General features: G+C 39.9%; 2 protein-coding genes across 2 annotated transcripts in view; both read left to right on the top strand.

The window, feature by feature from the left end:
• The window catches only part of LOC311085845 (uncharacterized protein), a gene marked incomplete at its 3' end in the record, with an annotated part of 9,731 nt that extends 1,421 nt beyond the window's left edge, over positions 1-8,310 (top strand). The window contains exons 2-9 of the mRNA XM_084118465.1: positions 759-890; positions 2,593-2,677; positions 3,503-3,694; positions 3,805-3,873; positions 4,056-4,157; positions 7,091-7,216; positions 7,454-8,084; positions 8,249-8,310. Of these exons, the coding sequence (XP_083974591.1) occupies positions 3,575-3,694; positions 3,805-3,873; positions 4,056-4,157; positions 7,091-7,216; positions 7,454-8,084; positions 8,249-8,310 (1,110 nt within the window). The 5' untranslated portion in view covers positions 759-890; positions 2,593-2,677; positions 3,503-3,574. The remainder of the gene's footprint in view (positions 1-758; positions 891-2,592; positions 2,678-3,502; positions 3,695-3,804; positions 3,874-4,055; positions 4,158-7,090; positions 7,217-7,453; positions 8,085-8,248) is intronic.
• LOC311085076 (uncharacterized protein) lies at positions 8,136-10,802 on the top strand. Its single transcript, XM_084117491.1, has 3 exons — positions 8,136-9,981; positions 10,111-10,242; positions 10,424-10,802. Exons 1-3 carry the CDS (start codon positions 9,855-9,857, stop codon positions 10,660-10,662), a joined length of 498 nt encoding a protein of 165 aa, XP_083973617.1. The 5' UTR covers positions 8,136-9,854; the 3' UTR covers positions 10,663-10,802.
• Positions 10,803-13,837: the final 3,035 nt, after the last annotated feature.

Here is a 13,837-nt window from a genome sequence, read left to right as displayed (position 1 = left end):
AATTTTGTTATTTTTTATATAATAGTACTTTAGATTCTGCAAATTAATCTAAACAACTGAGTCAGTGATAGTCTACTAGCCTATATCATTTTTTTTTTTTATCAAAAGTGTTGTCAACTATCAACAGTAATTTGTATAAATAATGAAATAATGAATTCAATTTTTTTATATCATTATTATTTGATAATTTTTATTTTATATAATATTTTTTATTACATTATATGCCTGTTCTTATTATTATTTATCTTTATAGAGCTTTTTTGCCCAATGCCAGTACATAGACACTTTATAGTATTTTTATTGTGTGTGTCAAATCCAAAGCAGACCAAAAGCACATTAAAAATAGCCCCTATGAATCTAGCTGGTTACTGACTGAAAATCTCCCATACGCTCTTAAATCAAATATGAATATACAGTAGATTGATGTCAATTGTGGTCACAAGGCACACAAGAACTAATGGTTTTTGGCATCATTGACATTGCCTTTTTTATCTAAATGCCTGTTGTTGACTGGTCACATGTGCTGTCATTGAATAGAGCTCTGTTGATATAATATAAAGATATACTTTAGTGTTTAACAGAAAAAAACACAACACAGGTTTGGAACAACATGAGGTTCAATTGAAACAACAATTAATATAATTGTATGTTAATTATGTATGTTTTTGGGTGAACAATTCCAGTAAGATCAACAAGATTTTTTTAAATATGCTTATTTATTTCATTCACCTTATATTTATTTTATTTATTTTTTTCAGTCATTTCAAGAAAGAAATTCAGCATGCTGGGAAATAAAAGGCGTAAAAAACCTCTGCAGGACGCTGAGCATCACATTACCTGTGAAACCGACAAGCCTGGGCTTCGAGAGCAGTTCATCAGCAAATATAAAGGCAAGTATAAATTACTAAGCAGTTTAGTAATAACGTTAATCTACAAAACTGAGAATTTAATGTGAGGTGAGTCATATGGTTGTTAGGCCAACTAATATCCATGTTTCACAAGTTAAACAAAACCAGTTACATTTTTGCATTTCTGGTTCCATCAACCCAAAGTCAATGTTTATTTGCACATTCTGAACCCAGTTATGCATAATAAGCCGACAGTGCATGTGGTCATGTAAACGCAGACTAAGGTCACCATAAACAGCATAAGCATAAACCAATCGACACAGATAGATTTTTGCCCCTTATTTGCAGATTTGCCCGGCATGTAAACACATTAACCTCTGTGTTCTGTGGCTTATTGAAGGGAGCATGTGTGATGTGTGACAGGAAAGTGTCCTTATTGTGGATTAAAGCACATCCAGACAGAGCGAGTGTTTTCTTGACCCAAGAACCTCTTAAAAGAAGTAAAACTTCTCGTTCAGAAGTGGTACAGTCAAAATCCTGCACCCGATACTGCATGAGAGGAGAATATGAGTCTGGAAGTTTTCCTCTGAAATTCTGGAATACTCTTGGGCTTTATTTAACATCACAACTGACATGACATATGAAATACACAGTCAGATAAACGAATGGTTAGGTTTTGACGTCATTAACCTGATTTACTTATAAAGTAGTGGTTTACGTGGTTATTGGTTTGCATGTAAACCTGGATAATGGATTATTTCAAGAAGGTGATTTTATTTTGTTATCAGCGTATCGGTGTGCATGTAAACATGATCAATGGGTTTTGGTTAAATTCCTGAAATAAGATCCATGGTTAGCACAAGATCAAGATATTTTCACGCTTTACTCCACAACATAAAATAGTAATACTCTCTTGTGTGTTTTTTTTAAAAGCCTTTACTTGTCTGGTAAAAGGCAGTTGTTAACAAGTGTCTAAATGGGAGACGGGTTGTCTGGGACATTAAACGTCATCAGCTGAACAGATTAACTCATCTAGTCACTTTCACAGCCTCGTTGTGTTTATAATCGCACTCTTGCAAACTATTCTAGGTAGATGTAGGGATGGGGATGTATACATCACACAATCAGTCAAACATGCATTATAATAATGCAGAAACATTATAAATATTACACAGGGAGATGGATTTTAAAGCTTTAGAGTTCCTGGAGGCACATTTATCAACAACAACAAAAAAAAACCTCTATACTTTTATCTAAACTATAGAAGCCACATAAAACATCCATATACCACAAAGAAAAACTACCTGAAAGAGATGCAAATAATAAACAAACAGAATTGTCTTTTAAAATAATGCAACACAGTTGTTGAAGCTTCATCGTAAGGAAGTTGAAGTTGGTCAACCGTGGTGTAGTTTATAGATTAACTTTAGCTTATTTTCTGCAAATCCCAGTGGGTTTTTGTGGAGGAAACCAGGGGATGTTCAACTACTACCGGGTTGGCCTGCAAAAATAGGTTTGTGTAAGAAAATGTATGTAATTTTAACTGTATAATTTTAAGACTTAAAAGTATAATGTAAAGTATAAAAAGCAAATCATGCTTTGAGATTAGCCTGACTTTTGACTATTTTCCTTAAGTAATTTCCCTTTCACATCTTATAATGTACGTCATATGGTAGAGAACTTTTAGTAATAAAATAATAGTTGACATTAAAGAAACTGCAGCTAATGTATTTCTCCTCTTTAGAGCTTTCTTCCGACCGAACTGAACACTACACTGAAGCTGAGAACACGTTCCTGTTTGATTTTCAGTGGCATGGCAAAAATTGGTGGTGAGTACAGAACTGGTGGATTGATGTAGTAAGGATGCTAAAATATCTGGAACTGTAAAATACTTAGGATGTGTTCATACCTGGAGTTCTGTTCGCTTGGTTCGTTTGGTCCGGGTCCGCTTAGTGTTCAGATTGGCATTTCTATTGTCAAACCTGTTATGCTTGACCAGTCTGTCCTTTTTAGGGTCACATCTTCCTGTTTTTGGTTCGTTTACATGTCTCTGGGTCCATGTTACATTCTTTTTTCATTCGAACCGCACCAGAGTTCGTTTGGAAGCCAACTGAGACCTATTTATTCAGCATCTGGATCCTCTTGTTTGGTGGCACCAGGTTTCAGATGGCAGTGTTCACACTTATTCAAATTAACCACACTAACAGTCTAAACAAACATGCCAGGTGTGAACACACCCTAATAATTAAAATTCATCATGAACTGACATTAAGAGTACTGAGTGAAGTTTCCTTGAGTCATCTAAATTGGCTTTCCCTGTATTCCCTAAAGAGAACAAAATGATTAATTTTAGATGCCTTTATCTGAGAGCTGAGAGGATGTTGCAGTGCGCCATTTAATCTCATATATCATATAGATCAGTGGTTCTCAGACCCTCCTCTCTGCAGATTCTGTATGTCTCCTTCACCTGACACACTCAGTTGAGTTCATAGAGCTGTGTTCTGATGATGAACTCCTCATCTGAATCAGGTGGATTAAAACACCAGACATACAGCATATGCAGAGTGGTGGGTTCCCAGGACTGGGGTTCAGAACCACTTATAATAACTGTACATGTCTAGCTAGTACTGAGTGGTCATTTTATGTCTTTATAGCATGGATGCATCTAAAGAAGACTCGTCCTTGGGAAGACTTATGTAAATGATGAAACCAGAAATACTTGCAAAATGAGAACCGTTGAAGTGAGCAGAAAACCTCACCTGTGTCTCTTTGCTGTACGAGACATTCTACCAGGGGAGGAAATCACTTACAATTATGGCGACTCAGATTGGCCATGGCGAGTCAAGGTACTATCAAGAAAATGCTAAAGAGATTAATCAGTAATTCTCACAAATCTCATAATCTTAACTCTCATTCTGATTAGTTACCATGTGATTGTGGTCTCATATTTCTCAAGCCTTTGAATAAAGCATCAGCAGAATCCACTGATAAAAAGCCAGCCAGCAGTTTGGGTCTGCAGAAATCGGTAAGTCCACTTTAAAACATCTGTATCATTATATTATTGACTCTTTCAGCGTAGAGTTGTGTGTGAAAGAAATGATAGATAACGTGTAGGACAGCTAGAGGAATGAACATGAACAAGTTTTTCTGTCCTTTACAAATATTCTGATTTTTTTGATATTCACTGGTTTCTTTTCTGACATCCAGCCCCATTGTTCAGCTTCTGTTTCTTCTCCTGAATTGGACAAGGTGAACAGCAATGGTCCATATAAGCAGTCAGGCAAAGCAATAACATCAATGAATAAAACGGTAACCATCTCATACATGCAGCAACTATCTACTGATGTTTACTGCCAGCTAGTTGAAAGTGCAGTGAGTGATTTCTGAGAAACACTATTGATATTTGAAATCGACACCCAAACAGACACACTCCTCCCTTCATTGCTCGGCCCCCAAAATAATGAACACGCAACACAGGCAACCACTAACAGCTGGCGCTCAGGTGTTCAACTCGAAAAGATCTTTATCGCTGGCAAACCATAGGATGCTTTTTAAAGGTTTGGTTTTAGTTGATTGTAGGTGCATATCCACTTCATCCAGCACACGTGTGTAATAGAAGTGGGAAGTTCGGATCATTTTACTGACTCAGATCTTTAAATCTCGTTCATCAAAATGAACAAATCTTTTTTCGAGTTATTTCGTTCATTTCAGCAGAATGTATTTAAAATGTTACATGTTAGCCAAATTCCCCAAACACATCAAATGTTGATCGCATTTAGAATAAGAAAAGAATTGCAATGCAAGAAAAATGCCATATTATGAGAAACAGTTAATTTATTTATTTGGGTCTTCAGGCTATACATTCTGTTAGTTTACCTCACCTCCCGATCTAAGCCATTCGATCATCCCGTGATCCTCATAAACTGAGCTTTGCAGTCTGTAGTACCAGATACAGTATTGATTAGTTCACGTTTCGAGTCTATCGACTTTGGGTTCAAGTCATTCGTGCATCACGTGACAGCCCCATATAGGCTGAGCTATGCAGTCGCTACCGGATACAGAATTGATTAGTTCATCTTTTGAGTTTTCGTGGACTTGATAGGTGAACTAATCATTTATCTTTCCGGTACTGACAGCATAGCCTCTGTGGGACTAGTGTTGCTTTCGTCAACGAAAATTATGACGAAATATTGTCGTCAACGAACCGTTATCACCTGACGAAAACGAGACGAGACGAGACGTAAATGCTGGTCATGTGACGATGACTAAAATACATGTATAATGCAATATCGTTGACGAATAAAAACGAGACTAAATGTGATTTACACAATAAAAACTATGCTAAAATGTTTCTTCATTTTCGTTGACCAAAACGAGACGAGACGAAATGTTATAACGTCACGACGAATGAGAGAGTTGTGCGTGAACCCATAGCTTTGTCAGCTTTAAATTCTGGTTTGCGATCTGGTCACCCGACCCGATTATCAGCGAATTTAACAATATTACTCCATTAGTTATTCCATTAAAATGTCTCATTGGTATATTTGACACATTCATAATCATTACTTTTGCCGGTTCTTTGTGACAGCTGTTATGTGCGTTATTAGCAGTGTCTCTGGTTACATGAACGCGTCACCGCATCAGCACCAGAACATGGAGATTTTATTTTAGAGAATAATCGCACAACCTATTCAATATTCTAGAATTAAATAAACTAATCGAATATCCAAAAATCGTGACTCATCCCTGCATGGAATCTCTTGTTTCTTTTCCCAAATCTTCACTCACGTCTCACCCATTTTCTAAAGGGATTATAAACGTGTCTTCATTGGTTTGCTTTTAATTAGGCCTATTATATTTGTATTCTTTACTGTGGTAAAGTAGAAAAACACTGTAGGACAGATAGCCTACATTTGTACTTGCATGTCAAATTATTTTTAACACAGTTTGTGCTTGTTATTAGACATAGGGCGCGTCAAGTTTAGTTGTAAAGCGCGTTTCACACGCGCGGGTGATTTTTAGTTTCACTTTCTCTGGCAGCGCAATCTCAAACATAGCCTAAATATTTCGCCCTTGTGGAGGATAAAATTCGCTCTTCAGACCAATTTACATCAAGTAGAAAACACGAAGATATCATAAAGAGATCGATGGTCTCTTTCCTGCTCGTGTCCCACATCCCTCTCAAAGCGCAGAGTGGTAGGCTATCACGCGTCTTTGTGTGGAAATATAAAACGAGTTTTTATTTTTTTAAATAACCCCCAACCACCGCCGGTAGTTGGTCCATTACCGCGGTGGTAAAAAAAACTGCCACCGTCACAGCCCTATACTAAATATAATAAGATAACCTTGTTTGAAATTCTATATTGACTGGGTTAAATAGAATTACATTACTAAAAAGAAACTAAAATACAATTTTCATTGACTAAAACTAGACTATAATGTCATCAGTTTTCGTCGACTAAAACTAGACTAAAATGTCATCAGTTTTCGTCGACTAAAACTTGACTAGACTAAAAAGAGTATGAACGTGACTAAAACTAATAAAAACTAAAACGAAAGCTTGACACAAAGACTAGACTAAAACTAAAATTAAAACAGGCCGCCAAAAACAACACTATGTGGGACTGACCGGAAGAACGAAAGACTTGGACCCGAAGTCTCGAGAGATGAACTAATCATTTCTGTTTCCAGTACAGAACCCATGGGATGTTGGGCATGTGCGGTCAGCGCAAAATGAACGAATCACTCTCTGAGACAACTCGGTAGTCCCGAGTCATATTAAAGATTCGTTCATGACGACCCGTCACTAGTGTATAAACGCTTCAAATGATACAAAATTGTATTGCCATTAGAAATGTACTTATGTACCCACACTTATGTAAAATGTACCCACAATTAAAACAAACAAACTAAAAATGACTTGGATGGTATGGAGTAAATGTAGCGCCTTACTACCAACCTCTGCTAGTTAAGTATAGTTATTGGTTCAGAGTTTAAATGTCTGACTCTGAACCAATGTAACTATTAATGTGACTATTGTCACAATTTGTATGTAAAGTTTGTATAAATGTTTGTTTAGAGTTTTTATTTTATTAATGATCTTTGCTTTGAAATGTGCAAAACATTTTTTGTTCACTCCTACAGTGTGTTTGTTCTTGTCTGAAATGGGTGCCACAGTTTTCAATATTGCTAATGTACATTTTATTCTTGTTTAAGCTAAATACCTCTTTATATATCTGCAGAAGCGGTTTCAATCAAGATTGGCAAAATTAAGACAACATCATGAAGATTGCTATGAACGTTTTAACAGAGCAGAAATTGAAAAGGAACACAAGATTGCTAAACAGCAATCACAAAAAGTTTGTTTGGTGAGTAATATGTGAACATAATCACACTATTCTGTGATCAACGCCTCAGTCAATTAACGGTTAATTATTTTATTATTCATTTATTTTATTAATTAACAGTTTGCTTAGTCCTTTTGCTTTTAGACCTTATATTTTTATTCAAATTATATTTCAAGCTGTCACAGTCATCCTCAGTCGCATCCACATCTGATGCACCCTCTTCATCGGCACCCTGTGCTTTGTCCACCTCTATAATAGCCTCATCAACCTCATGCTCTCCTGCCCTGTCCTCATCACCGTCACCAGCTCCTGCGCCACCCATGCCACCTTCATCCTCGCCTGGGCAGCCTTCATCATCCTCGCCTGGGCAGCCTTCATCATCCTCACCTGGGCAGCCTTCATCATCCTCACCTGGGCAGCCTTCATCTTCATCATCCTCATCCTCGCCTGGGCAGCCTTCATCATCCTCACCTGGGCAGCCTTCATCTTCATCATCCTCATCCTCGCCTGGGCAGCCTTCATCATCCTCATCCTCCCCTGGGCAGCCTTCATCTTCATCATCCTCGCCTGGGCAGCCTTCATCATCCTCGCCTGGGCAGCCTTCATCATCCTCACCTGGGCAGCCTTCATCATCCTCACCTGGGCAGCCTTCATCATCCTCGTCCTCGCCTGGGCAGCCTTCATCTTCATCATCCTCATCCTCGCCTGGGCAGCCTTCATCATCCTCACCTGGGCAGCCTTCATCTTCATCATCCTCATCCTCGCCTGGGCAGCCTTCATCATCCTCATCCTCCCCTGGGCAGCCTTCATCTTCATCATCCTCGCCTGGGCAGCCTTCATCTTCATCATCCTCATCCTCGCCTGGGCAGCCTTCATCATCCTCACCTGGGCAGCCTTCATCTTCATCATCCTCGCCTGGGCAGCCTTCATCATCCTCATCCTCGCCTGGGCAGCCTTCATCTTCATCATCCTCACCTGGGCAGCCTTCATCTTCATCATCCTCACCAATCTAAAGAGACAAACACCTTGTCTGGTGATAAGACTTTTATTCAGTCAATGCCATCACCAAAGACGGAACTGCCAAAGGCGTACAACAAGAAGCAGTATTGCCTTAATTGCTCTAAGCCATATTCAAAAATGGCCAGACACCTTGAGTTTGTCCATCGCAACGAAGTGGGGGTTGTAAAGGCAATAGCATTTCCAAAACATTCCAAAGAAAGACGAGTACAGTTGAACCTCCTTAGAAAAAGGGGCAACTTTGCCCACAACACAGATGTGGTGAGACAAGGACATGGGGAGATGATTGCCTGCTACCGTCCAAAAAATAGACAAAGAGCCAAAGAATTTATTCACTGCATTTACTGCCAAGGGCTTTATAATAAGCGTAGCCTTTGGAAACATATCAAAAACTGTCCTCTGAAACCTAAAGATGATGATGCCCAGGGCAGGAAAAGAGTTTGATCTCTGTGTGCTCTAAACACACCAGTCAGCTTAGAAGTGAGCAACAGTTTCAAGAAAATAGTGTCCTTTATGAACTATGATGAAGTTTCGCGTGTAGTTCATACTGACAGATGCATCTTTACTTTGTAGTCAGACAGTGTTCCTTTCTCCATGGCCATTAGGACTTTACTCATTTTTGCCAGCTGTAGTGTTCCCTCTGGTAACCGGTAATACTGTCTGTGGATTCTGATATCGTGACCAAGGAAATCATCCAGTTGGTCTGCTTCATTCTCATTAAGGTTAAGAATTTTAGGCATGGTTGCTATGTGTTTCCTGAGCCTAGTTGATGACAGTGCTTCGGGGTTCTTTATGCCACATTCGCAAGCAGCTTTGTTGATGCACTCTCCTCCTCTGTATAGACAGACATTGCTCCACATCTAGCAAACATAAAGGGATTCTCTGCTGGAACACCACAAAGCTCACGCGTTTCAACAAGAAGCTCCATAGCAGAAACCATGGAAGGCTTGAGGAGCACAGGAACCTTTCTCCCTCGTTTACCACAGATCTCAACTCTTGAGAAGTGCAGACACAGCTTCCTCTCAAACTCAGACAGACAGAAGGCAATGTCTTCGTGTAGAAGAATCCCTGCTTTTAAAAGCTGACAAAAGCATCTGGGATACCTCACCTTCTCTCCTTCGGTTGAACAGGATGACCTGGGACAGCGTGACCTTGGCTAGAGCAGCGTAGCTGTCAGCAGAAGAGCAAGATCTGAGCTTACTTAGGAGCTCATTGTGTTTCTTTTCAAGATGTGCGTGCAGGACTTTGACATCCTGAGTGAAACGAATGATCTATGGTGTGTTCCACTTGGCTTCTTTCAATGTAGTTATAGCACCAGCAGAAATGTACTCATTCCACCTTGCATGGTGTATTTTCCTGAAGTCACGGGCACACTCAGCACGCTCATGATCTCCATACGTCATGGCATTGCTCTCAACAATGCTACAGATCTTGTTTAAAGAATGCCCAAGTTTGAGAGCTAAAGAAGGAATGCGGTAGGAGTTTTTCTCTTCATCATAGCCAGATACAACTTTAACAGCTGCTATGACATGTTTGAAGTTAGTTGGTATGATGAAGTCTACCATTGTTCTCAGTGGGGTAATCTTCCTTGCTTCAAGAAGAAGTCTGCCTACTTCTCTCATCTCTTCTGTCTGATGTAATCATGTTTGGTCACATCAGACCCCATCCTGTTGAACAAGTGCTCCCCCAGCTGCTAATGGCCATGGAGAAAGGAACACTGTCTGACTACAAAGGAAAGAAACTTGATGACATTGAAATCGACCCAAATGGTATGAGTATACTTGGACTGTCTGTGTGTATCTGTTCTTTACATATTTGCAAAACAATGTATATAATCATGTCACAGATGGTAAGTATAAGCAATAAAGTGTTATTTTTTTTGTCAATGAATAATTTAGAGCAACTTGAGGCCCAAGGTGATTCCATGTCAAGTGATGAGGAGGATTACAGTGACCTATCTCAGACAACAGCACCAGCAGAGACTGATCAACCTGTTCAATCTGATCAATCTGTTTCACAGGAGGATCAAGGTAAGAAAAATCTCTTAACTACGCAAACAACAATAATCAAATAAACATGAATTAGCTCCATGCAGCAGTATCCAGCCAAATTAAAAAAAATACACATTAGTCTTGATTTGGTCTTTACTCACCAATTTAGTTGTACTGAGAATGTGTAATGAGTATTTACTTGTTTTTAACTATTTCATAGGTTCTTCAAACGCTCCAAAAAAGAAATGGGAGGACAGTGAGGTAAAAGCAGTAGAGAGACACATGATGAAGTTCATCAAGACATGCAACGTTCCTGGTAAGCAAGACTGTGAAAGATGCATTCACGCAGAGCCAGAAGCTTTGAAGCAGCGAATATGGACTGGTGTGAGAAATTATGTGCGGAACAGGATCACGACTCTTAAAAGAAAGGTGGTTTGTAGGGAGGCACAAACACTTTAACACATTTAACACACTTTGCACATTATGCTCTTTTTGTAAGAAATGGAGCTAAATTAAAAGAAATGAGGATAAAGGTATAGAAATTAAAATTGAGAGGCGCTCACGCTGTGTTTGCAAGACATTTTCATGCAATACATGTACTGCTCAATACAGCATCTGTTTGTACAAGAATAAAGTTCAACATAAGCCTAAATACCGATGAAGTGGGGTCTACATTGTATCAGTTTTATTTGGATAAACATGACAATATAACAGCGTGACTACATGAAAGGGGATTTCATTGTTATAAAAAACAGATTTGTGAGCATTAGTGGAACTAAAGGTGTGAGAATTAACACGTAATTGTTGTGTTGCAGTGGATTCGGCCAATCGTGGATCGGTTGTGTCGTCATCAGAGCTCGTGAGTCGCTCTGGAGAAGCTGCGCTGGCTGAGTCCTCCTGCTCTCCATTAGCTCTCGCCGTGCTCTGATACCATACGTCACAGTCACGGGGCTTCGCTGTCTGAAGTCGGACACAAGTTCTAACCGGCAAGAACTGCTCAAGTCAGCCGCCGATCGGTCTGCGCAGCGCTGCATGAAGTCCAACAAGCCTAATGCTCTCCTCCCTCTTTTCATCTCTTCACATTCTCTCCTCCCTCTTTTCATCCCTCTTTACATTCTCTCCTCCCTCTTTTCATCCCTCTTTACATTCTCTCCTCCCTCTTTTCATCCCTCTTTACATTCTCTCCTCCCTATTTTCATCTCTTCACATTCTCTCCTCCCTCTTTTCATCTCTTCACATTCTCTCCTCCCTCTTTTCATCTCTTCACATTCTCTCCTCCCTCTTTTCATCTCTTTACATTCTCATTCTCTCCTCCCTCTTTTCATCTCTTTACATTCTCTCCTCCCTCTTTTCATCCCCTTTACATTCTCTCCTCCCTCTTTTCATCTCTTTACATTCTCTCCTCCCTCTTTTCATCCCCCTTCACATTCTCTCCTCCCTCTTTTCATCTCTTTACATTCTCTCCTCCCTCTTTTCATCCCTCTTTACATCCCTCTTTACATTCTCTCCTCCCTCTTTTCATCCCTCTTTACATTCTCTCCTCCCTCTTTTCATCCCTCTTTACATTCTCTCCTCCCTCTTTTCATCCCTCTTTACATCCCTCTTTACATTCTCTCCTCCCTCTTTTCATCCCTCTTTACATTCTCTCCTTCCATTCTCTCCTCCCTATTTTCATCCCTCTTTACATTCTCTCCTCCATCTTTTCATCCCTCTTTACATTCTCTCCTCCCTCTTTTCATCTCTTTACATTCTCTCCTCCCTCTTTTTATCCCTCTTTACATTCTCTCCTTCCATTCTCTCCTCCCTCTTTTCATCCCTCTTTACATTCTCTCCTCCCTCTTTTCATCTCTTTACATTCTCTCCTCCCTCTTTTCATCCCTCTTTACATTCTCTCCTCCCTCTTTTCATCTCTTTACATTCTCTCCTCCCTCTTTTCATCCCATTTACATTCTCTCCTCCCTCTTTTCATCTCTTTACATTCTCTCCTCCCTCTTTTCATCTCTTTACATTCTCTCCTCCCTCTTTTCATCCCTCTTTACATTCTCTCCTCCCTCTTTTCATCTCCTTCCATTCTCTCCCTCTTTTCATCCCTCTTTCCATTCTCTCCTCCCTCTTTTCATCTCTTTCCATTCTCTCCTCCCTCTTTTCATCCCCTTTACATTCTCTCTTTACATTCTCTCCTCCCTCTTTTCATCTCTTTACATTCTCTCCTCCCTCTTTTCATCCCCTTTACATTAGGCTTGTTGGACTTCATGCAGCGCTGCGCAGACCGATCAGCGGCTGACTTGAGCAGTTCTTGCCGTTTAGAACTTGTGTCCGACTTCAGACAGCGAAGCCCCGTGACTGTGACGTATGGTATCAGAGCACGGCGAGAGCGAATGGAGAGCAGGAGGACTCAGCCAGCGCAGCTTCTCCAGAGCGACTCACGAGCTCTGATGACGACACAACCGATCCATGATTGGCCGAATCCACTGCAACACAACAATTACGTGTTAATTCTCACACCTTTAGTTCCACTAATGCTCACAAATCTGTTTTTTATAACGCTGTTATAATTGTCATGTTTATCCAAATAAAACTGATACAATGTAGACCCCACTTCATCGGTATTTAGGCTTATGTTGAACTTTATTCTTGTACAAACAGACGCTGTATTAAGCAGTACATGTATTGCATGAAAATGTCTCTGAAATATTTGTGTATTTGGCAAATAATACATTTATTTCACTTCAGCTGTGGTAAAGTATGCAAACACAGCGTGAGCGTCACTACAGGAAGCAGAAAGTGTCCGACTCGCGTCTCTGTTTTCAGCTGCACACTGCAACTCTCACCGATCAGTTACATCCAGCCACAGCCCATGTCCAACACAGCTAATGTAAAGGGTGAAAAGAGGGAGTAAATGTAAAGAGGGAGGAATCAAGGTAAAGAGGATGGAAAGGATGAGTGAATGTAAAGGAGGAAGTAGAGAGATTTTGAAGAAGGGTGGATGGATGAAGTATGGAGGATAGTTGGGCACTCAGAATCATTCCCACCTCCAAGTGAATTGTTTTTTCTTTTTTGTTCTTTTCTTTTTCTTTTTAATCTTTTTGAATTTCTGTCATTAACCACAATGTGTAATTTCAACACAATGTGTTCAAGTCTGTTAATATTAAAGAGTCATTTAATCGGAGTGTGTGTGTCACTCAAGTCCCCAAAGAGTCATTTAATCGGAGTGTGTGTGTCACTAGAGTCCCCAAAGAGTCATTTAATCTGAGTGTGTGTGTCACTAGAGTCCCCAAAGAGTCATTTAATCGGAGTGTGTGTGTCACTCAAGTCCCCAAAGAGTCATTTAATCTGAGTGTGTGTGTCACTAGAGTCCCCAAAGGGTCATTTAATCGGAGTGTGTGTGTCACTTGAGTCCCCAAAGAGTCATTTAATCGGAGTGTGTGTGTCACTCGAGTCCCCAAAGAGTCATTTAATCAGAGTGTGTGTGTCACTCAAGTCCCCAAAGAGTCGTTTAATATGAGTGTGTGTATGTCACTAGAGTCCCCAAAGGGTCATTTGTGTGTGTGTATCACTAGAGTCCCCAAAGAGTCATTTAATCGGAGTGTGTGTGTCACTAGAGTCCCCAAAGGGTCATTTAATCGGAGTGTGT

The sequence above is a fragment of the Abramis brama genome (genome assembly GCF_963993115.1).
Source record: "Abramis brama genome assembly, chromosome: 6".
Lineage (NCBI taxonomy): Eukaryota > Metazoa > Chordata > Actinopteri > Cypriniformes > Leuciscidae > Abramis > Abramis brama.
The sequence above is the reverse complement of the archived record's forward strand: the minus strand, read 5'-3'. Positions and strand labels throughout refer to the sequence as shown.

What these genes read in the sequence shown, in the direction of transcription:
- LOC311085076 (XM_084117491.1), top strand. Translation starts at nt 9,855, where the DNA reads ATGTTTGGTCACATCAGACCCCATCCTGTTGAACAAGTGCTCCCCCAG. An exon ending in CATTGAAATCGACCCAAATG is followed by an intron (nt 9,982 to 10,110) that starts GTATGAGTATAC and finishes TGAATAATTTAG; the next exon opens with AGCAACTTGAGGCCCAAGGT. An exon ending in TGTTTCACAGGAGGATCAAG is followed by an intron (nt 10,243 to 10,423) that starts GTAAGAAAAATC and finishes ACTATTTCATAG; the next exon opens with GTTCTTCAAACGCTCCAAAA.